We start from the raw sequence: 27,742 nt of genomic DNA, 5'->3' as shown, positions 1-27,742 counted from the left end.
ACAGAGCTCATCCGTACACCTGGAACCGTTTTTTTATCACCTTATCCGACATATATTGCAAAATATGCACTGTGATCAAACTACCGCAATTCGCTAAATATCCTGAAATTCACGACTGTCCTTGTTATAAAACAAGGACTCTCAACAAATGCGCTAATGTTGCTGAAGATCAACAAGAGCATCACTGCCCACAAAGTATCGATCAATAATTCAAGGCGTCGTTGCCTTGGTGTCAACAGAAAAAAAAAACGGCGTGCATCCTTCTGTTGGTTTTAGTCTAATGCTCGAAGGAAAGCAAATCACAATTTGCGGTTCTCGTCTTCTAGCTCTCAAAAGCAGAGCGACACGGCTAGGGGAATGTAGTGTCCAATACTCGCTATATATGGTTTGGAGATACCAATGGGAGTCCACCCAGTATTTTGGCTCATCTTGAGAAGAAGAGACGAGGGAAATCACAAACGGATGAATGCCGTCTTGTTTTCGAAATTGTTGTCGATGTGATGGCATCTTTTCCTTAAAAGCGGTTTGTTGAAAGCGTGCCCTCCATAAGGGAAAGACGATTTAGCTCCGTTGTACTTACTGTGTACAGCACCTTAGTTACGGTGACAAGGACTATATTGGCGATGTGTTCTCGTACCTGAAAAGAAGCGTACGCATAATATAAAGACCAAAATAACGAGTATTAGCCGAGGCAGACTAGAAACATCAACGAGACAGAAACGCTTATTTGGTTGTTTGCTTTCGGTGTACAAACCTGCTCAGCGTTTTGTATCCCGAACGATATCTACGTAGTCCTTGAGCCTTGGCAGCCAAAAAAGTGTCCTTCATTTATGTAGTAAATCACCACCGTCAAGTGGTACTGGAAGTTGCTGTCATTCCTCGTCGTGCACATGTAACACGAAGCTAACTTGACAGATACGGAACGTCTGAATCTTTTTATGGTTCGGTACAAGAGCCCGGGATTGATCACGGATTGTCGCCCGAGATAGAGAGGCATCCAGGACACTTTTCTTTGGGTTGCGAGTATTTATCAGTGATGACTTTTAATATCAGGAGCATAGGCAAGCCTGAGACGACAGCAAATTCATGGTTCTTACATGGATTCGGCTGTCACAGATTAGGCTACGACATATTCTCTCTAATCCTTATGGGGTCCTCATTGTTGTAGCAATCTAGGACATGATGAGATGAAGAATCTGCGGTGACACAGTCGCGGGCGTCACTAGCCCCGAGGTGCGCTACACATCAAGCTCTCGAGTTCGGTCGAGTTCTGGTATCAACCTTGAGCACTTGCGTACGTACCAGTTACTGGTCTTGTCAAGACTGCTAACACGACGTTCGATCCACCAGGATCGTGCCTTACGGCGGAAGCGCATCTCCCGAAACTCCCCCCGTCGCTCATGATTCCTACCCCTACCCCTACCCCTCGCCTGCGTCCTACAAAAGTTCTCCAGCCAGCTTCAACGCGTCCAGTAAGTGTGCAATGGTGCATAGCGTCGACTGTTCTACAAGCAGCCTCGTCTAGATAACGCACTCACATTATACATGATAGCTTCGACCATCAATAAATATTCCACGATGCGTGATACCCGGAAATTTCCCTGCAGAGAGTGATGGAAACACTAATGCAAACATTAACAACTGAAAATAATAGGTGATATGCTCTCAGCGAGATATTTACAAAGTCTCACATAATCTTAAGAAGGTATATGTGACATGTAGAACATATGGTATTACACTACATGAGTCCATACCGACGATGATGGAATATTCCGGACAGATATTCGTCGCGTCACTGTACGACGGTGCTGGAAGAACTGAGGAGCGGATGCTTCAGGTGCGTGTCCATCCTCATCGTTGTCCACGGTCCGCCACATCCCCCGGCCCCTCCGACGTGGACCGACGAGAAAGCATAAGTCGGCCACGACTTCACTGAAAGAGTATCGCGAGGGCGACCGTGGATGACGAGCACAGTTGAACAGGTTCACAGCACGGCACACATCGGCGAAGCCTCACAGTTGGTGAGCACAGGGAACGATGATCCGTTAGCCTGAGAAGAGCAGGGAAGAGACTGAGGCGTTGTCGATGTCGCGGTCCTGTGGTGCCGCGGCGGGCACGGGAGCAGAAGTTCTCATAATCACACGGGAGGTGAAAGTGAGGCCAGGCCCCCACAGCTCCCCCTCTTCGCGGCTCTAAAAAAATGTTTGCTCGTCATAAACACGTGGTATTACTCCGTCAGGCATCATAGTTGATACCCATTGGCCGAAGGACACTGCGCGCTCCGCTATTGGTTGGCAAAGTTTCAAAGGAGCATTCTTTCGCGGGCTGCCTGTCTGGCGGGCAGTTAGGAGAAGAGAAGGGAGGGAAGTGGCAGCGGCGTCTCGCGTCTCGACGATGTCAGTTGACACCACGGTATGATGGCATTGTTGAAAGAGAAGTCCCAGATATGTTCGTGTGTCAAAGTGACTCAGCGCGTGTTGTGATGTTTCCCGACACAAGTATCCTACGAACGAACAGTCTCTCGAGTTCAGAACTGGAATGCAGTGGTGAGCTGACGCCTGAGGAACACTTGTGAGCGCCGTCGCATTTTCAAATGCAGCCACAACGGAGACAGGATTCGGTGTCCGTGCGACAAGCATTGCCCGCTTCGTTGAGACCTTCGCACTGCAACCAACGAAAGGTGAAAGGCTCACCGTGAAATCGCATCCACTCGTGTGAGCGTCGCTCACTTCTGGGAGTAGAGTGTGTGTGTTTTTCGAGCTCGAACTTGGTCAACGAACGCAACGATTTGGACTCTGTAGGCACGGTGAATTTTTGTGTCAGACTATTGAATCACTACGATGTTTCAAATAAATGTGTATTTTGTCAAAAATTTGCCTAGTTGTTCTCGAATACGGAATAACAAGCGTCGGGCATGAAAACCAGTAAAAGTTAAAGCCGATGGTAGCCTGTACCGGGCCGAAAGGCGAGCCAAACTGAGAGACTCCTGATTGGCCGAAAGGTAGGCATCATAGTTCATTTTCATTGGTTGCATGTCCAGTGTTGCCTGAATTATCTCAAACTATGGGCTCTATGGGGAGCTGTGGGAGCCTGGTGAGGCTACGGCTGTGCGTGCCCTGGTGAGATGCAGAGACGCCGGCAGAAACGTGATGTCGCCTCGACTGCCGCTACCGCCAGGTGAGCGCGGGGCTCGAGTGTCGCTCTCAGCGGTAAAATGGGCCGGGGTGTGGTGAACACGGGGCAGGAGTGAATGTTGATGAAGCTGTGAGGTGCTTGTTTGCCGGTTGGTCGTGCTTTGCAGCAGAGCTTCAGTATGCAGCAGTTCACTTGCCAGGCTCAGGAAGCCATTCGGGAAGGAGCACAGGATGTTGAAGCGATGCACGGATGACAGTCATAGCAGTGGTTCTGAACCGGTGACGATGCGTATACGCAAAGAGCATCAGGTTCGATCAGTTGCCGTGTCACAGAACTATCGCGGCAGCGTGCCGGCTGTGTTGTATTTGCCGGAATGTTGCCAAATTTGCAATTGTAAAAGGGCCGAATATGGTGGTGTTTGTTCTGATCACCAAATGTACAGGAGGTGGTGCCCCTCTACATGAGTCATGACCGGATATAACGAAATCCTTCTGCGGGCAGATGTCCGTGGCCTCATGCTAGCACGATGCTGGTACACCTGATGAGCAGCTTCTCCATGTCGAGCCTAGTCTTTGTCCACGGTCCAACACAGATATACTTTCGGTTACTTCATCCCCTCTATAAGTTGTCGATGCCCTACTCATGTATTAGCTGCAGTAACATAAACAAAAAGTTTAGGGAGTAGCATACGACCTCCTCCAAAGACACGCACTCTCGGCACCTGTTCCTATTCATCAGATGAGACACTCGTAATAGAGAATAGCACGAAGAAGAAGCTCTTGGAGACGGTGGTGGTGGTGATGGTGAAAGAGCTTGCCGCTGTCGGCCAGATGTGTTGTCGGCATTGTCAGGTATGTGGGCAACTTCACGACTGAGGGCCTTGGGAATGTGCGTCCTGAGCCGACTTCTAAGGCAACTGTGGCGACATATGTCTGTCAGCGTCAGAGGAAAAACCAGGAAAAATCCCAGACACCATAGCCGGCACCGGGATTCGAATCCGGGTACCTCCCAGTCTTGATGTGACATGGCCAGCACGCAAACCACTGAGCCACGGGAGCTGGGGGACAAAGAGGAAGCACGGCATACGCACGTGTCGGGCCCCACAGCAAGGGGATGAAACTCGCGAGTTTACTTGCTGGCTAAAGTGAGGCGCTGCGAGCTTTTCGCGTCATCCAACGTCATACGTCAGAATTTTTACGTCGAAGCGCGAGTTCTCAACCATCACTAACCTATTTACCCGTATTCACCAACCGACTTAAACCATCGGTTTAGTGACGTCGGGTTTAAATCGGTCACGTGATCTCTCCTGCTCTGAAGCGCTTTCCAAAGGGTTGACCACAACGCATGCGCATTATTCACATTGTCACGAGATGGTTGAGGGAAGAGAGGGAAAGTAGCAGACGACAGGAACGATTCCAAATGAATGAGGAGGCTTTCGTTTTTTTTTTTCTTGTTTTAGTTTTGTTTGTTTTGCGCTCTACGAGAAGTTAGCGAGAGAAAATCTAGATGGCGCTGTACCAGGTGACGGGGAGCTGGGCTGTTACCCGTGTTGGTTAAGTTTGGGGTTAGGGCGTAGGTTTCTATGTTTGTGTTTTGTAATGGAAAGCTCTGAGACGTATGGTCGCAACAAAGGTGTTTCATGGCGGCGTTTACCATGTTGAGGAGGTAGCAGAACGTATTCTGGCGATTCTGGCGTACGTGATCGTTGTACTTTGGTTAATGTTCGGTAGTCGGTTGTGGCTGCGTATATAACTGCAGTGGTCATCGTTTGTTGTGCGGCCTGTGCCGTCACCTGCAATAATGAAGGTGGTACATCTCTCGATCGTTGGGGCATTCCAGCATCGTGTCTTATACATGTTCGAGCCAGGTACCGTGTCAGTGTCCGCAACTTGTGTGCAAGCGCTTCATCACGGTAGGCAATACAAACAAAAAGGAAATTGGTGCAAGAGCTGCCGTGATTCTGCATCAGACTTTCACATGCATCAATTACTGTTGTGGTGTTATGGTTTGATGTTCTTTGCAGTGTGTCACACTCTTGCAACGCCTAACAGCACCTCTTCGCTTGCTGTGTTTCTAAGGCCGCACGCCTCAATGCAGAAGTACAAAAGTTGCAGAAGCCCAGCAATGTGTCTTACATGTTTACAAGCGTAGTGCAGTGTTCACAATGACTTGTGTGCAACGGCTTTGTCACGATGTGTGAAATAGACAAGACAAGAAACAACTTGTTTCAAGACCCTGTCACACGCATACGGTGGTTTATGGTGGTGAATGTGGTGTTTGTGTGTTGCCGTATGCCATTCTTAATGTGAAGGAAGGCGGTAACCTTGGAAAGTGAGTGCGTGCACTGTGATACGTTGAGACAGCACCCTTGTGCCTTTGTGTGTGAGTGTTTGGTACAAGAGTTCCTGTTGTTATTGTCCCCCTTGGTAGTGTAATAGTGTGTACAGCACATACCTGCATGTCTACACACAATGTACCTGACTTCTTGTAGAAATCATCATGCACTGAATGGGTTGCTCTGTTTAACTCATGAAGAATCATTTTTTTCACGATGATTGTCTCTTGCAAAGAGTGAACTAGTTCACATTAGGGTGTAGTGAGTACAAAACTCACTGCACCCTAATCTGTATACTCCTCACATATCACACTAGATACTCTCTACGATATGTCAACATTGCTAAAATAAAAGGCTGCGCTAATGCCCTTGCAATAAATCAGAATCCAGAATGAAACGAATCAGATTAAATAATTTATTCAGACATGATTAACTTAAATACAAATTAGGTTCTCCTTAACTACAGGCACCAAATATCTTGTAAGGCAAGCCTTACATATACTTTCATCAGTAATACTATGCTAGTCGTTCCGACGGATTTCATATTTACGCCTATGTGGTGTTATGACCTGTTACAGTAGGTTGCCAAGTACAGGACTTACACATAGGCATGTAAAATATGGGAAAGATTTATCACAGTACGTTAGAGAGCAATGTCAGTGTAATATTCTGTGGCGAATAGGAGCTCTAAGGTGTCTTCGTTTAAGTTTTCTTCTGGGGTACCTTTCTATGAAAATCAAATCTTCAGCTGGAGCACAATAACGCTCAACAAGCAAGACCTAACATACACGAGGTCCGTGTGACCTCGTGCATGTTAGGCCTGAGCTTTGGTGCAACAACACTCAACAACCAGTTCATGTATCTGGATGATGAGTGTTGTGCCCAAGCTCATGCTTTCTTCGTCATGGATCAAGTCTACCAGCCTGCCTACTGGATTTGCTATTTTATCTGTAACCATACCTTTCTTCTTATGTGCGATTTTCATTGTATCATGTGGTCATGGTTATATTTGCTTCTGATATTCTGACTCATTCTCCTGCATACGAAAATTGTTAGGCCTGCATTATATGTAAACAAGTGAACAGAAAATATAAGTGATAAGATGATAAAAAGAACGACTTTCTCAAATCTTTTCTTCAGGGAGACTTAAATGTTTAATGAGTGACTGATTTAGAAGAAAAATAAAATTGAGATTTTGGCAGAACTACTTCAACTAACATTCTATTGTTCAGTGAGTTTTTTATTACCAAAGGTGGGGTAGCTTTTATCTGGTGTAGTTGAAGGAGGCAGTCTTTTTTTTCTGATATTTTGGCCTCTGTTATGTGTAATATTACTCTGGAACATTGTGACATTACCCTCTTTTTTTCCTCTTTCTCAAAGCATGGACTTTTTTTGTATTTGTATGCATTGCAAAAAATATGCACAGCTTAAAACATTATCAGATGACACGCACAGATGTTAGAGTTGTTCCGCACTCTTGTCAGGATATATTATTACACAGAATAATATTATGACACTGTACATATGGTGGCTGGCGTGCAATGTCCCTCGATCGTAATTTTTGCTACTTCAATGGTGTTCATTCAGTGTTACAGCTAGCACACGTATACAGTTATTGACTTAAACCAGCCGCCCTGATGCACACAAGTAGACCCCCGCAAGCCGCTAGCTTTTGGTAGCATTTACAACGAGTCATGCACAGAAATGACCATAAACGTTTCACCAGCTTTGGGAACCCATATGTACTGTCTCCACATTATGCACACAGAATGACTATTTTGCAGAGAACGAAGCATAAGTACATCTATCTATACACCATACAGGTAAATGAGTAAATGACAGGATCAGTAAAGTACAAGGTGAATGAGTGTGCGAGAAAGCAGCAGCATCCCCCATATGACAGCGTCCTCTCAAACAATGTGCCAGGAATGAGACACTTTCCCATTACATGCAAGCGGGTGCATTTGCAAGCTGGCATTGTGAACAACTTGGCTTCCATTGTCATTGCACAACCAAATGCTAAACCATCGTAATTATCATTACTTTCAACAGTTTGAATAGCCTTGCCTTTAATATTCCTGCTGCAAACAGCACATCATGCATTACAATTCTGTAAAATCACTTCGTCAGGCATGGTGTTTCACCTATTGACATAATTAAGAACAGCAGTGAAAGTACATGTCATTTAGTAAAGAGCATATGACAAAAATAGTGGAACATAGGCTTACAAAAAGTTTCCTTTGGATAGGGGTAGTACTTCTCTGTAAAAAAATATTTCTGATGTAATCTTGCAAGCACTATTGCCCATATCAGGTGGCACAAAAGTGGTACACAAGGTCACATTCTTATAGCCTTATATTTGATGACTACCTAGTATAGTTAGCCAGGGGCATGGGCATACCGAGAGGGGGGCAAAGGGGTCGTTGCCCTCCCAGAACTCCAAGGTCGCTTGTGCAAATAATGCACTCTTTAGTCATAGGTCATGATGATTATTATCAGGTGTCATGATAGGAACCTCTGAACACCCACACAGTGCACAATGTCTGGCTCCAAAACAAGATGTGGTGGGGGTGGGCATTTGCACACTAGGTATCAGTGTTTATATGTGGATATACACTATTCATGACCAGAATTGAGGGACACGACACAGAAAGCCGGCTTCGCGGGATAGCAGACAACCATGCAAGAAAGAGGACTTGACAGATTTGCACGAGGATATGGGAGGAGGAAAAATTCGGGGAGGGACGACGAGGAGAGTTAAGAAAGGGAACTTTTAACGTCATCTGCACGGCAATAACACTTTGGGCACGCGGGGCACGCACGAGAGCTCGTGCTCAAGTTAAAAAAAAATGCAACGCGTAGCTCAGAATTGAAACATGCACCAAGCCTTTTCTGTTGGTTGAATGTCGTTGCGAAATCAAAAAACGCGCAATAGAAGCTCGTGAAGCAAAATGATTGGTCCGCGTGAGAAAGGCACAATCTTAATAATTGGTGGCGCCGACTATGATCATGAGCTACGCCACGGTAGATAGATTGGTCTATTTGTGAACAATTTCATGATGCAAAGGCAGCTATGACCTTAGTGTAACCTTTAGTGGAAATTAATATATACATGAACGATGTACTCGAGAATATTTTCTATTGCAATTAAAAAAGAGTAGACAGGGACGTCCAGAGATCGCTATTGGAGGCCTGCTGTTCGTCAGTCAGTACCAATGTAGCTACATTTACAGGATCACTTATTTTTAGTACGTACCCGACGTAACCACTCGCGGCAGTAAGCAATGAACCAGCTGCTGGGAGTCCTTTTTCAATGTGGTCGCAGTTATGTCGCTGTCTTCATCTATCTTTGAATGAAGCGGTAGCATACGTTTCTCGGCGCTTATCATCACTCTTATACGGTGTTTTATGAAGGCCTGCGGTTGAATTATTCGTAAACAAGTGGCGATAGCTACATATCTAAAAGGTTTCTTTTTACTGAGCATAGCAATTAGCATGCGCTCATTAATTAAATAAAAAGTCCGTTTTTACTGGACGCTTCCAGAACCTCTATTTTATTAAAAAAACTCTATGAAGAAAACCGCCTCGACACTTGGTGATTTTCTCCAGTAATTAATTGATTGAATTAATTCAATCAACTAATTGATTGATTAAGATAACCGGTACTATATTTGAGTCCCAAATTCTTGTATGGATCTTACTTTCATCTCGAAGACCCCAATACATCTATGGTAGAGGCTAGCGCTCCAATAGTCACAACGAAATAAAAGACGACGGTAGTTTCGTTTTCCGAAACACACGGACTCGGGCCGCGCATGAGAGCATGGGCAAGTGCATTTGTTCTATGGCTACGTCGGTGGCATCAATTTTAGTGCAGTCTTGTTGACCACACTCGCTTAAAGCCTTCGCCTTCTCCGCTGAGTCTTGACCAAGTCTGCCCTCACACAAATTTCGAGCCGTCACTCAGGACTCGACGGTAGGATGATTCTGCCAGTAATCCTGAACAACAGACCTCCGAGCTGGATTGCACAACTCATCGATTCTATAACCTGCTCTCCACGACTTGAATTGACGCCGAGCTGCGGTCCGGAGGAGGTTCCGTCATATCACATGCCACACCTCCGGAGACAGCATCCCACGTTAAAGTGTTTTTTCGACATCACATACCATGAAAGGCGTGTTCTTAAAACGTGCTTCGGATCAGCGCCGTCTGTACGAATGTCCAGCGACAGAGCAATCTACACAACTGCTCTACGGCATGCGCTAGCTGCTGGGCTGTCGCCGACACCCAGGAGCTGCAACTACGCAAGTTAAGCTTGTTAACGAAAGAGTCATATTGGCGAATGTTCAGCCGCTCTGCTTCTACAGGGACAGGCATGAACTAATCCATACTTCCAGGTGTGGACGACACTGTGTGCAACACTCAGTATACTGTGCTATCTTATCGAAACTACTAAAGTATGTCGCGCCTACGGTAGTGATCTGCAGATAGGTAAAGCCAATTTTATGAGCAAGTGTACCTCAATTCAAAGATTGTGTGTATTTTTCAAACGAAAGCATGTCCTCTCAGCTCAGCAAAAACATGCATTGTTGCGCTTTCGGGTTCTTCATATTTAGAACTGTCACACTTTTTGTTTCTAGCCGTGTTCACAATGTATTTATATTGAACCAGAACATAATTGAAGAAGTTGAACCCGCATTAGGCTCAAAAGAATATTTCGTATATTTACCTATACAGTGCCCCATCCGATAATGGAGTGCCTTGTCATCGAATGTTGCCCATATACTCTTTCTTACTGTGCTTTTGTTAAGCTGTGCGACCTTGTACAAATACCCTGATGTAGCGCTTATAAAGTACTTCAGGTATAATGAATAAAATAAAAGATACTATATGATATGTCTGTAAAAAAAAGTACCACACGAAGGATTGAACCCAAGAACGCAAATCCGCAACGCGCTCACTATACCACGAGACCAGCAACGCAACAATACAACGCGAACAATTTGGTTAGAAATACTCTGAAAGCCATCGTAGGCCTATCGTGTACTTTTTTCGTCGTGGGAAAAAAATTAGGACCTCCTGCAACTGCGCATAAAGTTGCAGAGCGCACAACACAGGCCAGTCTTTCATGTCCAATGTGGACACTTTTTGGGGAAGCCCTGGTTTTGACGTAATTAAAAGATTAAGACACGCCAATGTATTCTGCCATGAAGCCAACACGGCGAAAATAAGTGTCTCAGGAAAAAAAGTGTGACGGTCTCGAGCTACCAATCTACTTGTGGACAATCGAGGAACCTTCTGCCGTCACGCCTAGATGTGGACACTTTTTTCAAACCCTCAGTAGTAATGGATATTTTATGGAAAGCAGACGGAATGTATAGCTTCAACGGAGGGCATCGAGTTCGCAGGTTAAGCCAACTTTAAGAGTAGGTGTCCCGCAATTCTGGGAATGTATTAGCAAATTGCACACATATAGCGGATGTAAATATTAGTTGAATACAACAATAAAGAATGTGGAGTACAAATGTTAATACACTTTGTTATTCTAACTATTTCTGATTGTAAGTGTGTCTTACCATTGTACACATGCCTCAGTATTAGATGCTTGCTCTACAGGCGAAAACAAAACTTGGTATAGCCATCACTGGCTGCTGTGGTGTACTTGAGGTTAAAATTAGGTGAGCTTCACTTTTCACGTTGCAGCCTCAGCGGTAGTATGCAACAAAGCATACATACACTGATGTTTAATGTTAAAGCAGGCCAGTAAATGACATTGACACTATCACCGTGATGCACTAATATATATAATGTCAACGTAACTTCTACATCCTCACTGAACACATGAGCGTAGAAATAAATTATGTGGCCATTTGGCAGCTGTCGATTATGTAAAAGACAGACAGGTGACGTTAACATGGGTATATCTCTGTCCTGCTATTGCAGAGCAGTCTACATCAACACTGAACACATGAGCGTAGAAATAAATTATGTGACCACTTGGCAGCTGTCGATTATGTAAAAGACAGACAGGTGACGTTAACATGGGTATACCTCTGTCCTGCTATTGCAGCAGTCTACATCCACACTGAACACATGAGCGTAGAAATAAATTATGTGACCACTTGGCAGCTGTCGATTATGTAAAAGACAGACAGGTGACGTTAACATGGGTATACCTCTGTCCTGCTATTGCAGAGCAGTCTACATCAACACTGAACACATGAGCGTAGAAATAAATTATGTGACCACTTGGCAGCTGTCGATTATGTAAAAGACAGACAGGTGACGTTAACATGGGTATACCTCTGTCCTGCTATTGCAGAGCAGTCTACATCAACACTGAACACATGAGCGTAGAAATAAATTATGTGACCACTTGGCAGCTGTCGATTATGTAAAAGACAGACAGGTGACGTTAACATGGGTATACCTCTGTCCTGCTATTGCAGCAGTCTACATCCACACTGAACACATGAGCGTAGAAATAAATTATGTGACCACTTGGCAGCTGTCGATTATGTAAAAGACAGACAGGTGACGTTAACATGGGTATACCTCTGTCCTGCTATTGCAGAGCAGTCTACATCAACACTGAACACATGAGCGTAGAAATAAATTATGTGACCACTTGGCAGCTGTCGATTATGTAAAAGACAGACAGGTGACGTTAACATGGGTATACCTCTGTCCTGCTATTGCAGAGCAGTCTACATCAACACTGAACACATGAGCGTAGAAATAAATTATGTGACCACTTGGCAGCCGTCGATTATGTAAAAGACAGACAGGTGGCGTTAACATGGGTATATCTCTGTCCTGCTATTGCAGAGCAGTCTACATCAACACTGAACACATGAGCGTAGAAATAAATTATGTGACCACTTGGCAGCTGTCGATTATGTAAAAGACAGACAAGTAATGTTAACATGGGTATATCTCTGTCCTGCTATTGCAGAGCAGTCTACATCAACACTGAACACATGAGCGTAGAAATAAATTATGTGACCACTTGGCAGCTGTCGATTATGTAAAAGACAGACAAGTAATGTTAACATGGGTATACCTCTGTCCTGCTATTGCAGAGCAGTCTACATCAACACTGAACACATGAGCGTAGAAATAAATTATGTGACCACTTGGCAGCCGTCGATTATGTAAAAGACAGACAGGTGGCGTTAACATGGGTATACCTCTGTCCTGCTATTGCAGAGCAGTCTACATCAACACTGAACACATGAGCGTAGAAATAAATTATGTGACCACTTGGCAGCCGTCGATTATGTAAAAGACAGACAGGTGGCGTTAACATGGGTATATCTCTGTCCTGCTATTGCAGAGCAGTCTACATCAACACTGAACACATGAGCGTAGAAATAAATTATGTGACCACTTGGCAGCTGTCGATTATGTAAAAGACAGACAAGTAATGTTAACATGGGTATATCTCTGTCCTGCTATTGCAGCAGTCTACATCCACACTGAACACATGAGCGTAGAAATAAATTATGTGACCACTTGGCAGCTGTCGATTATGTAAAAGACAGACAAGTAATGTTAACATGGGTATATCTCTGTCCTGCTATTGCAGCAGTCTACATCCACACTGAACACATGAGCGTAGAAATAAATTATGTGACCACTTGGCAGCTGTCGATTATGTAAAAAACAGACAGGTGACGTTAACATGGGTATATCTCTGTCCTGCTATTGCAGCAGTCTACATCCACACTGAACACATGAGCGTAGAAATAAATTATGTGGCCATTTGGCAGCTGTCAATTATGTAAAAGACAGACAAGTAATGTTAACATGGGTATATCTCTGTCCTGCTATTGCAGCAGTCTACATCCACACTGAACACATGAGCGTAGAAATAAATTATGTGACCACTTGGCAGCTGTCGATTATGTAAAAGACAGACAGGTGACGTTAACATGGGTATACCTCTGTCCTGCTATTGCAGAGCAGTCTACATCAACACTGAACACATGAGCGTAGAAATAAATTATGTGGCCATTTGGCAGCTGTCGATTATGTAAAAGACAGACAGGTGACGTTAACATGGGTATATCTCTGTCCTGCTATTGCAGCAGTCTACATCCACACTGAACACATGAGCGTAGAAATAAATTATGTGACCACTTGGCAGCTGTCGATTATGTAAAAGACAGACAGGTGACGTTAACATGGGTATATCTCTCTCCTGCTATTGCAGAGCAGTCTACATCAACACTGAACACATGAGCGTAGAAATAAATTATGTGGCCATTTGGCAGCTGTCAATTATGTAAAAGACAGACAAGTAATGTTAACATGGGTATATCTCTGTCCTGCTATTGCAGCAGTCTACATCCACACTGAACACATGAGCGTAGAAATAAATTATGTGACCACTTGGCAGCTGTCGATTATGTAAAAGACAGACAGGTGACGTTAACATGGGTATACCTCTGTCCTGCTATTGCAGAGCAGTCTACATCAACACTGAACACATGAGCGTAGAAATAAATTATGTGGCCATTTGGCAGCTGTCAATTATGTAAAAAACAGATAGGTGACGTTAACATGGGTATATCTCTGTCCTGCTATTGCAGCAGTCTACATCCACACTGAACACATGAGCGTAGAAATAAATTATGTGACCACTTGGCAGCCGTCGATTATGTAAAAGACAGACAGGTGGCGTTAACATGGGTATATCTCTGTCCTGCTATTGCAGCAGTCTACATCAACACTGAACACATGAGCGTAGAAATAAATTATGTGACCACTTGGCAGCTGTCGATTATGTAAAAGACAGACAAGTAATGTTAACATGGGTATATCTCTGTCCTGCTATTGCAGCAGTCTACATCCACACTGAACACATGAGCGTAGAAATAAATTATGTGACCACTTGGCAGCTGTCGATTATGTAAAAGACAGACAAGTAATGTTAACATGGGTATATCTCTGTCCTGCTATTGCAGCAGTCTACATCCACACTGAACACATGAGCGTAGAAATAAATTATGTGACCACTTGGCAGCTGTCGATTATGTAAAAAACAGACAGGTGACGTTAACATGGGTATATCTCTGTCCTGCTATTGCAGCAGTCTACATCCACACTGAACACATGAGCGTAGAAATAAATTATGTGGCCATTTGGCAGCTGTCAATTATGTAAAAGACAGACAAGTAATGTTAACATGGGTATATCTCTGTCCTGCTATTGCAGCAGTCTACATCCACACTGAACACATGAGCGTAGAAATAAATTATGTGACCACTTGGCAGCTGTCGATTATGTAAAAGACAGACAGGTGACGTTAACATGGGTATACCTCTGTCCTGCTATTGCAGAGCAGTCTACATCAACACTGAACACATGAGCGTAGAAATAAATTATGTGGCCATTTGGCAGCTGTCGATTATGTAAAAGACAGACAGGTGACGTTAACATGGGTATATCTCTGTCCTGCTATTGCAGCAGTCTACATCCACACTGAACACATGAGCGTAGAAATAAATTATGTGACCACTTGGCAGCTGTCGATTATGTAAAAGACAGACAGGTGACGTTAACATGGGTATATCTCTGTCCTGCTATTGCAGAGCAGTCTACATCAACACTGAACACATGAGCGTAGAAATAAATTATGTGGCCATTTGGCAGCTGTCAATTATGTAAAAGACAGACAAGTAATGTTAACATGGGTATATCTCTGTCCTGCTATTGCAGCAGTCTACATCCACACTGAACACATGAGCGTAGAAATAAATTATGTGACCACTTGGCAGCTGTCGATTATGTAAAAGACAGACAGGTGACGTTAACATGGGTATACCTCTGTCCTGCTATTGCAGAGCAGTCTACATCAACACTGAACACATGAGCGTAGAAATAAATTATGTGGCCATTTGGCAGCTGTCAATTATGTAAAAAACAGATAGGTGACGTTAACATGGGTATATCTCTGTCCTGCTATTGCAGCAGTCTACATCCACACTGAACACATGAGCGTAGAAATAAATTATGTGGCCATTTGGCAGCTGTCAATTATGTAAAAGACAGACAAGTAATGTTAACATGGGTATATCTCTGTCCTGCTATTGCAGCAGTCTACATCCACACTGAACACATGAGCGTAGAAATAAATTATGTGACCACTTGGCAGCTGTCGATTATGTAAAAGACAGACATGTGACGTTAACATGGGTATATCTCTGTCCTGCTATTGCAGAGCAGTCTACATCAACACTGAACACATGAGCGTAGAAATAAATTATGTGGCCATTTGGCAGCTGTCGATTATGTAAAAGACAGACATGTGACGTTAACATGGGTATATCTCTGTCCTGCTATTGCAGCAGTCTACATCCACACTGAACACATGAGCGTAGAAATAAATTATGTGACCACTTGGCAGCTGTCGATTATGTAAAAGACAGACAAGTAATGTTAACATGGGTATATCTCTGTCCTGCTATTGCAGCAGTCTACATCCACACTGAACACATGAGCGTAGAAATAAATTATGTGACCACTTGGCAGCTGTCGATTATGTAAAAGACAGACAGGTGACGTTAACATGGGTATACCTCTGTCCTGCTATTGCAGAGCAGTCTACATCAACACTGAACAGATGAGCGTAGAAATAAATTATGTGGCCATTTGGCAGCTGTCGATTATGTAAAAAACAGACAGGTGACGTTAACATGGGTATATCTCTGTCCTGCTATTGCAGCAGTCTACATCCACACTGAACACATGAGCGTAGAAATAAATTATGTGGCCATTTGGCAGCTGTCAATTATGTAAAAGACAGACAAGTAATGTTAACATGGGTATATCTCTGTCCTGCTATTGCAGCAGTCTACATCCACACTGAACACATGAGCGTAGAAATAAATTATGTGACCACTTGGCAGCTGTCGATTATGTAAAAGACAGACAGGTGACGTTAACATGGGTATACCTCTGTCCTGCTATTGCAGAGCAGTCTACATCAACACTGAACACATGAGCGTAGAAATAAATTATGTGGCCATTTGGCAGCTGTCGATTATGTAAAAGACAGACAGGTGACGTTAACATGGGTATACCTCTGTCCTGCTATTGCAGAGCAGTCTACATCAACACTGAACACATGAGCGTAGAAATAAATTATGTGACCACTTGGCAGCTGTCGATTATGTAAAAGACAGACAGGTGACGTTAACATGGGTATACCTCTGTCCTGCTATTGCAGAGCAGTCTACATCAACACTGAACACATGAGCGTAGAAATAAATTATGTGACCACTTGGCAGCTGTCGATTATGTAAAAGACAGACAGGTGACGTTAACATGGGTATACCTCTGTCCTGCTATTGCAGAGCAGTCTACATCAACACTGAACACATGAGCGTAGAAATAAATTATGTGACCACTTGGCAGCTGTCGATTATGTAAAAGACAGACAAGTAATGTTAACATGGGTATATCTCTGTCCTGCTATTGCAGAGCAGTCTACATCCACACTGAACACATGAGCGTAGAAATAAATTATGTGACCACTTGGCAGCTGTCGATTATGTAAAAGAGAGACAAGTAATGTTAACATGGGTATATCTCTGTCCTGCTATTGCAGCAGTCTACATCCACACTGAACACATGAGCGTAGAAATAAATTATGTGACCACTTGGCAGCTGTCGATTATGTAAAATACAGACAGGTGACGTTAACATGGGTATACCTCTGTCCTGCTATTGCAGAGCAGTCTACATCAACACTGAACACATGAGCGTAGAAATAAATTATGTGGCCATTTGGCAGCTGTCAATTATGTAAAAAACAGACAGGTGACGTTAACATGGGTATATCTCTGTCCTGCTATTGCAGCAGTCTACATCAACACTGAACACATGAGCGTAGAAATAAATTATGTGGCCATTTGGCAGCTGTCGATTATGTGCAAAAAATAATAAAGCACTATGCTTATATGTATACACACACATTCACTGTATCTAACTAAGTTTGAATGACGGTGTTGTCAGTTGTACGATAATAGACAAACATCTTGCAATACAACAAAGAATAAAGCATGAGGTACGGACACTTACATTTGTACACAGATGCATTATCCACACTGAACACGAGTCTAGAAATAAGTTACATGGCCATGTGGCAGATGTCAACAATGTGTAAAAAAGAATAGGGCACCAAGCATATATGCACACATATTCACTGTCTAAATAAGTATGAATGCACATTGTTGTCTGTGGTAAGAAAATACAAAGACAGTTTACGGTACAACAAAAATAAATCAGACTTAGATGCACAATGCCATGTTTGTAAGTCAGCACAGCGGCTAGCCTTTGACAAGTACCATAAAAATTCCTAAGTGCAGTCGTCGTGGGATACTAGTCTGGCCTTCTCTTTCCAATATCTAGCCTTTTCTTTGGCCACTTCCAGCTCGTACGTGTGTAACAGTTCAAGGTGGCGGGCGATTTTTCTTTCATTCTCCAACTGGTTTTGTAGGATTTCCATTTGTAGGGTATGTTGTTCATAATCATACCGCTGCTGGCGTTCCAGTTTTTGTTTGTATGCAGTCCCTGGAGTTGTGGCTGACCCTACATTGTCTCTGCCACGTCTTCTCCTCCTCCTAGCAATATGATCAGTGGTCAAATGAAATTTTGTGTAGTTGCCACACTATACACTGTGTTTGTGTTTCATTCAATGTATGATATCTATTGTGCTGATTTGCTCATATACATATGAATGTGCTCCTCTGGTTCATGTGTGATGTTAGCCAGAGTACCAGCATAACACTGTAATTCTACTTCATAATGGCAAACCTGAGAGGGACAAAATTTGGATGGAGTAGTTATTCCACCAGTCTGCTGTGCCTATGCAATTTTATATGTGCACTCTGCAGTATTGTGCAGTATTGTTTGTTGTTGAGTTTTGTCATTAATAATTTTTAGGTGAAACTTTTGTCACATTCAGCAAATGGCTCTTGAGAAACAACTGGGCTGGGGTAGGAGTGCAGACAAGAGCTGGGTGGGACGACTGCTAAATCATGTACCATATGCCTCACATATGCATGACATGAGAAATTCAGTTTTGTATGTTAACCTTCCTTCAGTTATTCCCCTGACAACATGCTTATGAGGCATTTTTTACTGCATTAGCTCACAGAAACGGGCACGGCATCATCCAGCGCAGTTGATGTACACACCTCAGCCTCATAATAATCTAAGCTTGACTGACTGAGAACTTGACAGCCACTGAGAACCACTTTACCATGATGCCTACCTGCACTGCTGTGTTCCACGTTGTGATGGTGTCAGGGTACTGTCAATGGCCAATGGTGTAGGGGGCTGGGTCTCGGTGTTGGTATTCGATACAGACAGGGTGGGGCTGCTGAATGGAATGGATGTTTATGTTGACGAAACATGTCATGCATAGTGTCCCTGGCAGAAATTCGATCTGAATCCTAAGTAGGTCCACTTGAAGACCAAAATTGTTCCATTTTAATTTTCAAGTGGGTCCAGTAAGGATTCCAGCTAAAATTTTTGCCTGGGGTGGTAAAGTAAATTTGGAAACCTGGGAGCTCCTTGGTTTCCCACTACTACTTCTGAGGTCTGGCTGCACGAAACGGATAATATTATTAGCAAATAAATGTTGCACTTGCATATTATCTTACGGTTCAGGATCTGCCGCAGCGACTGCGTCGTCGTCGAACTCGTTTTTGTCCTTCGAGAATTCCTGCGGTAGAGCCTCCCAAATGGCTTTGTCGATCGCCGACAACTGAAATTCGGGGCCTCCGCCAGTACCGCGGTGTTCTCTCTGGCACTTTCGGACGTTTTCTTTCGCGGCCAGTTTCACGCGCTTCCACTGTCCTTTTATTGCATCTTGTGATCGCGGCCCGAACGCAGTCATTGCATTGAAACGCTCCGTTATGGCGTGCCATGCTTCCTTTTTTTTGCTTACAGTCCGTCCGTCCGCAGATTTGTCTTCTACGACGGTAACATACTCTAAAACAAGTTCTGCGACGTAGAGCTTTTCGGAAAAGTCCCAATTCTCTGATCTTACCCGCTTCGCTGCCATTTCGCGCTCACGTGTTCGTCTGCTATAATGTATCGTCTACTATGTAACGATCGGGTCACGTAACAAATTATGAAACTGAAAGGCAAAGTATTGAAACGCAACATATGTGAGAGTGTATCCAAAGGTATGTGTTCCTATGAAAACTACGGATTTCACTCCAAAAACTTGTATAATGTTGCGCTCACGCAACGCGCGACGCTGTCGTCTGCTAAAAGTGAGGATTCATTCGAGACAATGAACGAACTTCGGGAACTCGACGAAGTTCAACAACTCCAGGATTTCGAGTCAAACCCTATGACAAGGTCCATAAGGGACCGCTTAGACCCCTTTAGAACATGGAGTGATAGGGGTTTTAGGCGCCGGTACCGTTTCTCGAAGGATACTGTACGATTCATCATTGAGGTGGTGCGTCCGGATTTGCAAGCGAGTGAGTTCAACAATGCGATACCACCAGACTTGCAAGTGCTGAGTGCATTGCGATTTTTCGCCAAAGGCTCCTATCAAGACGACGCCTCCGATATTCACGGCTTTAGTCAGCCTACGCAATCGCGGTTAGTGCGTAGAATTTCAGTAGCCCTGGCCAGCAGGCGAGCTCAGTTTATCAAGTTTCCCGTGCTCCCAGCTGAGCAAGAAGACGCAAAGACCCAGTTCCTGAGGAAGTTTGGCTTCCCGTTCACCGTTGGCGTGATAGATTGCACGCATATTCGCATTAAAAGCCCCGGTGGACAAGCTGCACAAATGTACATAAACAGAAAGGGGTACTACTCCCTGAACGTGCAGGTACGTTACTAAAATGAGTACAATAGAGCGCAGAGATGAGTGTTACCTTAAAATCTCCCCTGCCTGTAATCTTTTCCCTAGAACACACACCACGTATGTTGAAGCTGTACATTGTAAATTACTGTTCCAAGAAAATTTGTGAACATTTTGTAGTCACAGGGCGGCGTGGTCATGCCCAGAAAATGTCAGATTTCAAGTAGAATGTTGCAGAGAAATCGACATGTAATTACTCATTATTGGCTGTTATATATCCATTTTACAATGAGCCGACCTTTGGTGATGGCAAATATGGTAAAAAAATTTTTACTTGAAGAGACAAAGTCCACAAGATGATGTCAATATACTGAACCGTCTCTCCTTGGTGTACGTAACTAGTTCTGTTCATCACTTTCAGCTAGTGTGTGATGCAAAAGAGGTTATCACAAACGTCGTTGCGCGGTGGCGAGGAAGCGCTCACGACTCATCGATATGGCAGGAGTCTGAGCTCCACAGGACATTTTCCTCTGGTGTAAGGCACTTCTTTATTGCTATCTCAGGGAGGTATTTTAGGAAGTGACTGAATGTAAATGTTCTGGCTGTCAACAGGCAATACATGGAGTTCTTCTTGGGGACAACGGTTATGCAACAACAGAGTACCTGCTGACGCCACTCCTGAGACCTCGAACTGAACGAGAAGAGCGATTCAACGCCGCACACCGCAAAGCTAGGCAGCTCATTGAACGTGTCATCGGGCAACTGAAGAACAAGTTCCGTTGCCTCATAAGAAAAATTGAAGTCAGGCTGGAAACAGCAAAGGCTGTCATAGTCGCTGTGTGTGTTCTCCACAACATTGCAAAAACACACTATGGTTGGTCACGCAAAACATGCATTCACAAGACAGTTTCATCTAAGAGGCACACTTTTTCAGATGACGAAGACGATACCTCGAGCAGCGATGATGACAGCAGCGACGATGACAGCAGCGGTGAAATCTACTCCCTCGCTGACACATCTGACACTGAAGAATACCAAATTCCTCCCCAAGGAAGCGGATCATCATTCCGTTCCAATTTCATCGCAACCTATTTTACCCACTGAGCACGGTGTGGCAGTGTTTATTCATCTAGAGACGTGCAGTCTGACTGCTAAAGCAGAATCATTAGCATGACATCTGTCGCATGACAGTATAATTTATATGTGTACAAATGTAAGTGTCCGTACCTCATGCTTTATTCTTTCTTGTATTGCAAAATGTTTGTCCATTATCCTACAACTGACAACAGCATCATTCACACTTGGATCGATACAGTGAATGTGTGCGTATACATGTAAGCCTAGTGCTTTAATCTCTTTTGCACATAATCGACAGCTGCCAAGTGGCCACATGATTTATTTCTACGCTCATGTGTTCAGTGTTGATGTCGACTGCTGCAATAGCAGGACAGAGATATACCCATGTTAACGTCACCTGTCTGTCTTTTACATAATCGACAGCTGCCAAGTGGCCACATGATTTATTTCTACGCTCATGTGTTCAGTTTTGTTTTCGACTGATGCTGCAATAGCAGGACAGAGATATACCCATGTTAACGTCACTTGTCTGTCTTTTACATAATCGACAGCTGCCAAGTGGCCACATGATTCATTTCTACGCTCATGTGTTCAGTGTCGATGTAGACTGCTGCAATAGCAGGACAGAGATATACCCATGTTAACGTCACCTGTCTGTCTTTTACATAATCTACAGCTGCCAAGTGGCCACATGATTTATTTCTACGCTCATGTGTTCAGTGTTGATGTAGACTGCTACAATAGCAGGACAGAGATATACCCATGTTAACGTCACTTGTCTGTCTTTTACATAATCGACAGCTGCCAAGTGGCCACATGATTCATTTCTACGCTCATGTGTTCAGTGTTGATGTAGACTGCTGCAATAGCAGGACAGAGATATACCCATGTTAACGTCACCTGTCTGTCTTTTACATAATCGACAGCTGCCAAGTGGCCACATGATTCATTTCTACGCTCATGTGTTCAGTGTTGATGTAGACTGCTGCAATAGCAGGACAGAGATATACCCATGTTAACGTCACCTGTCTGTCTTTTACATAATCGACAGCTGCCAAGTGGCCACATGATTTATTTCTACGCTCATGTGTTCAGTGTTGATGTAGACTGCTGCAATAGCAGGACAGAGATATACCCATGTTAACGTCACCTGTCTGTCTTTTACATAATCGACAGCTGCCAAGTGGCCACATGATTTATTTCTACGCTCATGTGTTCAGTGTTGATGTAGACTGCTGCAATAGCAGGACAGAGATATACCCATGTTAACGTCACCTGTCTGTCTTTTACATAATCGACAGCTGCCAAGTGGTCACATGATTTATTTCTACGCTCATGTGTTCAGTGTTGATGTAGACTGCTGCAATAGCAGGACAGAGATATACCCATGTTAACGTCACCTGTCTGTCTTTTACATAATCGACAGCTGCCAAGTGGCCACATGATTTATTTCTACGCTCATGTGTTCAGTGTTGATGTAGACTGCTGCAATAGCAGGACAGAGATATACCCATGTTAACGTCACCTGTCTGTCTTTTACATAATCGACAGCTGCCAAGTGGCCACATGATTTATTTCTACGCTCATGTGTTCAGTGTTGATGTAGACTGCTGCAATAGCAGGACAGAGATATACCCATGTTAACGTCACCTGTCTGTCTTTTACATAATCGACAGCTGCCAAGTGGCCACATGATTTATTTCTACGCTCATGTGTTCAGTGTTGATGTAGACTGCTGCAATAGCAGGACAGAGATATACCCATGTTAACGTCACCTGTCTGTCTTTTACATAATCGACAGCTGCCAAGTGGCCACATGATTTATTTCTACGCTCATGTGTTCAGTGTTGATGTAGACTGCTGCAATAGCAGGACAGAGATATACCCATGTTAACGTCACCTGTCTGTCTTTTACATAATCGACAGCTGCCAAGTGGTCACATGATTTATTTCTACGCTCATGTGTTCAGTGTTGATGTAGACTGCTGCAATAGCAGGACAGAGATATACCCATGTTAACGTCACCTGTCTGTCTTTTACATAATCGACAGCTGCCAAGTGGCCACATGATTTATTTCTACGCTCATGTGTTCAGTGTTGATGTAGACTGCTGCAATAGCAGGACAGAGATATACCCATGTTAACGTCACCTGTCTGTCTTTTACATAATCGACAGCTGCCAAGTGGCCACATGATTTATTTCTACGCTCATGTGTTCAGTGTTGATGTAGACTGCTGCAATAGCAGGACAGAGATATACCCATGTTAACGTCACCTGTCTGTCTTTTACATAATCGACAGCTGCCAAGTGGCCACATGATTTATTTCTACGCTCATGTGTTCAGTGTTGATGTAGACTGCTGCAATAGCAGGACAGAGATATACCCATGTTAACGTCACCTGTCTGTCTTTTACATAATCGACAGCTGCCAAGTGGCCACATGATTTATTTCTACGCTCATGTGTTCAGTGTTGATGTAGACTGCTGCAATAGCAGGACAGAGATATACCCATGTTAACGTCACCTGTCTGTCTTTTACATAATCGACAGCTGCCAAGTGGCCACATGATTTATTTCTACGCTCATGTGTTCAGTGTTGATGTAGACTGCTGCAATAGCAGGACAGAGATATACCCATGTTAACGTCACCTGTCTGTCTTTTACATAATCGACAGCTGCCAAGTGGCCACATGATTTATTTCTACGCTCATGTGTTCAGTGTTGATGTAGACTGCTGCAATAGCAGGACAGAGATATACCCATGTTAACGTCACCTGTCTGTCTTTTACATAATCGACAGCTGCCAAGTGGCCACATGATTTATTTCTACGCTCATGTGTTCAGTGTTGATGTAGACTGCTGCAATAGCAGGACAGAGATATACCCATGTTAACGTCACCTGTCTGTCTTTTACATAATCGACAGCTGCCAAGTGGCCACATGATTTATTTCTACGCTCATGTGTTCAGTGTTGATGTAGACTGCTGCAATAGCAGGACAGAGATATACCCATGTTAACGTCACCTGTCTGTCTTTTACATAATCGACAGCTGCCAAGTGGCCACATGATTATTTCTACGCTCATGTGTTCAGTGTTGATGTAGACTGCTGCAATAGCAGGACAGAGATATACCCATGTTAACGTCACCTGTCTGTCTTTTACATAATCGACAGCTGCCAAGTGGCCACATGATTTATTTCTACGCTCATGTGTTCAGTGTTGATGTAGACTGCTGCAATAGCAGGACAGAGATATACCCATGTTAACGTCACCTGTCTGTCTTTTACATAATCGACAGCTGCCAAGTGGCCACATGATTCATTTCTACGCTCATGTGTTCAGTGTTGATGTAGACTGCTGCAATAGCAGGACAGAGATATACCCATGTTAACGTCACCTGTCTGTCTTTTACATAATCGACAGCTGCCAAGTGGCCACATGATTTATTTCTACGCTCATGTGTTCAGTGTTGATGTAGACTGCTGCAATAGCAGGACAGAGATATACCCATGTTAACGTCACCTGTCTGTCTTTTACATAATCGACAGCTGCCAAGTGGCCACATGATTTATTTCTACGCTCATGTGTTCAGTGTTGATGTAGACTGCTGCAATAGCAGGACAGAGATATACCCATGTTAACGTCACCTGTCTGTCTTTTACATAATCGACAGCTGCCAAGTGGCCACATGATTATTTCTACGCTCATGTGTTCAGTGTTGATGTAGACTGCTGCAATAGCAGGACAGAGATATACCCATGTTAACGTCACCTGTCTGTCTTTTACATAATCGACAGCTGCCAAGTGGCCACATGATTTATTTCTACGCTCATGTGTTCAGTGTTGATGTAGACTGCTGCAATAGCAGGACAGAGATATACCCATGTTAACGTCACCTGTCTGTCTTTTACATAATCGACAGCTGCCAAGTGGCCACATGATTTATTTCTACGCTCATGTGTTCAGTGTTGATGTAGACTGCTGCAATAGCAGGACAGAGATATACCCATGTTAACGTCACCTGTCTGTCTTTTACATAATCGACAGCTGCCAAGTGGCCACATGATTTATTTCTACGCTCATGTGTTCAGTGTTGATGTAGACTGCTGCAATAGCAGGACAGAGATATACCCATGTTAACGTCACCTGTCTGTCTTTTACATAATCGACAGCTGCCAAGTGGCCACATGATTTATTTCTACGCTCATGTGTTCAGTGTTGATGTAGACTGCTGCAATAGCAGGACAGAGATATACCCATGTTAACGTCACCTGTCTGTCTTTTACATAATCGACAGCTGCCAAGTGGCCACATGATTTATTTCTACGCTCATGTGTTCAGTGTTGATGTAGACTGCTGCAATAGCAGGACAGAGATATACCCATGTTAACGTCACCTGTCTGTCTTTTACATAATCGACAGCTGCCAAGTGGCCACATGATTTATTTCTACGCTCATGTGTTCAGTGTTGATGTAGACTGCTGCAATAGCAGGACAGAGATATACCCATGTTAACGTCACCTGTCTGTCTTTTACATAATCGACAGCTGCCAAGTGGCCACATGATTTATTTCTACGCTCATGTGTTCAGTGTTGATGTAGACTGCTGCAATAGCAGGACAGAGATATACCCATGTTAACGTCACTGTCTGTCTTTTACATAATCGACAGCTGCCAAGTGGCCACATGATTTATTTCTACGCTCATGTGTTCAGTGTTGATGTAGACTGCTGCAATAGCAGGACAGAGATATACCCATGTTAACGTCACCTGTCTGTCTTTTACATAATCGACAGCTGCCAAGTGGCCACATGATTTATTTCTACGCTCATGTGTTCAGTGTTGATGTAGACTGCTGCAATAGCAGGACAGAGATATACCCATGTTAACGTCACCTGTCTGTCTTTTACATAATCGACAGCTGCCAAGTGGCCACATGATTTATTTCTACGCTCATGTGTTCAGTGTTGATGTAGACTGCTGCAATAGCAGGACAGAGATATACCCATGTTAACGTCACCTGTCTGTCTTTTACATAATCGACAGCTGCCAAGTGGCCACATGATTTATTTCTACGCTCATGTGTTCAGTGTTGATGTAGACTGCTGCAATAGCAGGACAGAGATATACCCATGTTAACGTCACCTGTCTGTCTTTTACATAATCGACAGCTGCCAAGTGGCCACATGATTTATTTCTACGCTCATGTGTTCAGTGTTGATGTAGACTGCTGCAATAGCAGGACAGAGATATACCCATGTTAACGTCACCTGTCTGTCTTTTACATAATCGACAGCTGCCAAGTGGCCACATGATTTATTTCTACGCTCATGTGTTCAGTGTTGATGTAGACTGCTGCAATAGCAGGACAGAGATATACCCATGTTAACGTCACCTGTCTGTCTTTTACATAATCGACAGCTGCCAAGTGGCCACATGATTTATTTCTACGCTCATGTGTTCAGTGTTGATGTAGACTGCTGCAATAGCAGGACAGAGATATACCCATGTTAACGTCACCTGTCTGTCTTTTACATAATCGACAGCTGCCAAGTGGCCACATGATTTATTTCTACGCTCATGTGTTCAGTGTTGATGTAGACTGCTGCAATAGCAGGACAGAGATATACCCATGTTAACGTCACCTGTCTGTCTTTTACATAATCGACAGCTGCCAAGTGGCCACATGATTTATTTCTACGCTCATGTGTTCAGTGTTGATGTAGACTGCTGCAATAGCAGGACAGAGATATACCCATGTTAACGTCACCTGTCTGTCTTTTACATAATCGACAGCTGCCAAGTGGCCACATGATTTATTTCTACGCTCATGTGTTCAGTGTTGATGTAGACTGCTGCAATAGCAGGACAGAGATATACCCATGTTAACGTCACCTGTCTGTCTTTTACATAATCGACAGCTGCCAAGTGGCCACATGATTTATTTCTACGCTCATGTGTTCAGTGTTGATGTAGACTGCTGCAATAGCAGGACAGAGATATACCCATGTTAACGTCACCTGTCTGTCTTTTACATAATCGACAGCTGCCAAGTGGCCACATGATTTATTTCTACGCTCATGTGTTCAGTGTTGATGTAGACTGCTGCAATAGCAGGACAGAGATATACCCATGTTAACGTCACCTGTCTGTCTTTTACATAATCGACAGCTGCCAAGTGGCCACATGATTATTTCTACGCTCATGTGTTCAGTGTTGATGTAGACTGCTGCAATAGCAGGACAGAGATATACCCATGTTAACGTCACCTGTCTGTCTTTTACATAATCGACAGCTGCCAAGTGGCCACATGATTTATTTCTACGCTCATGTGTTCAGTGTTGATGTAGACTGCTGCAATA

General features: G+C 43.7%; 1 protein-coding gene across 5 annotated transcripts in view; it reads right to left on the bottom strand.

Annotated features, from left to right (window-relative positions):
* Positions 1–27,742, bottom strand: part of LOC135374008 (uncharacterized) — a 150,962-nt gene that overhangs the window by 881 nt on the left and 122,339 nt on the right. For 4 of the 5 annotated variants that reach the window (XM_064607027.1, XM_064607029.1, XM_064607026.1 and 1 more), the window contains one exon: positions 581–637. The exons of the other annotated variant lie outside the window; for it this stretch is intronic. In XM_064607027.1, coding sequence (XP_064463097.1) covers positions 581–637 — 57 coding nt within the window. The remainder of the gene's footprint in view (positions 1–580; positions 638–27,742) is intronic. 5 annotated transcript variants of the gene reach the window in all.

Source organism: Ornithodoros turicata, unplaced genomic scaffold (genome assembly GCF_037126465.1).
Source record: "Ornithodoros turicata isolate Travis unplaced genomic scaffold, ASM3712646v1 Chromosome39, whole genome shotgun sequence".
Lineage (NCBI taxonomy): Eukaryota > Metazoa > Arthropoda > Arachnida > Ixodida > Argasidae > Ornithodoros > Ornithodoros turicata.
The sequence above is the reverse complement of the archived record's forward strand: the minus strand, read 5'-3'. Positions and strand labels throughout refer to the sequence as shown.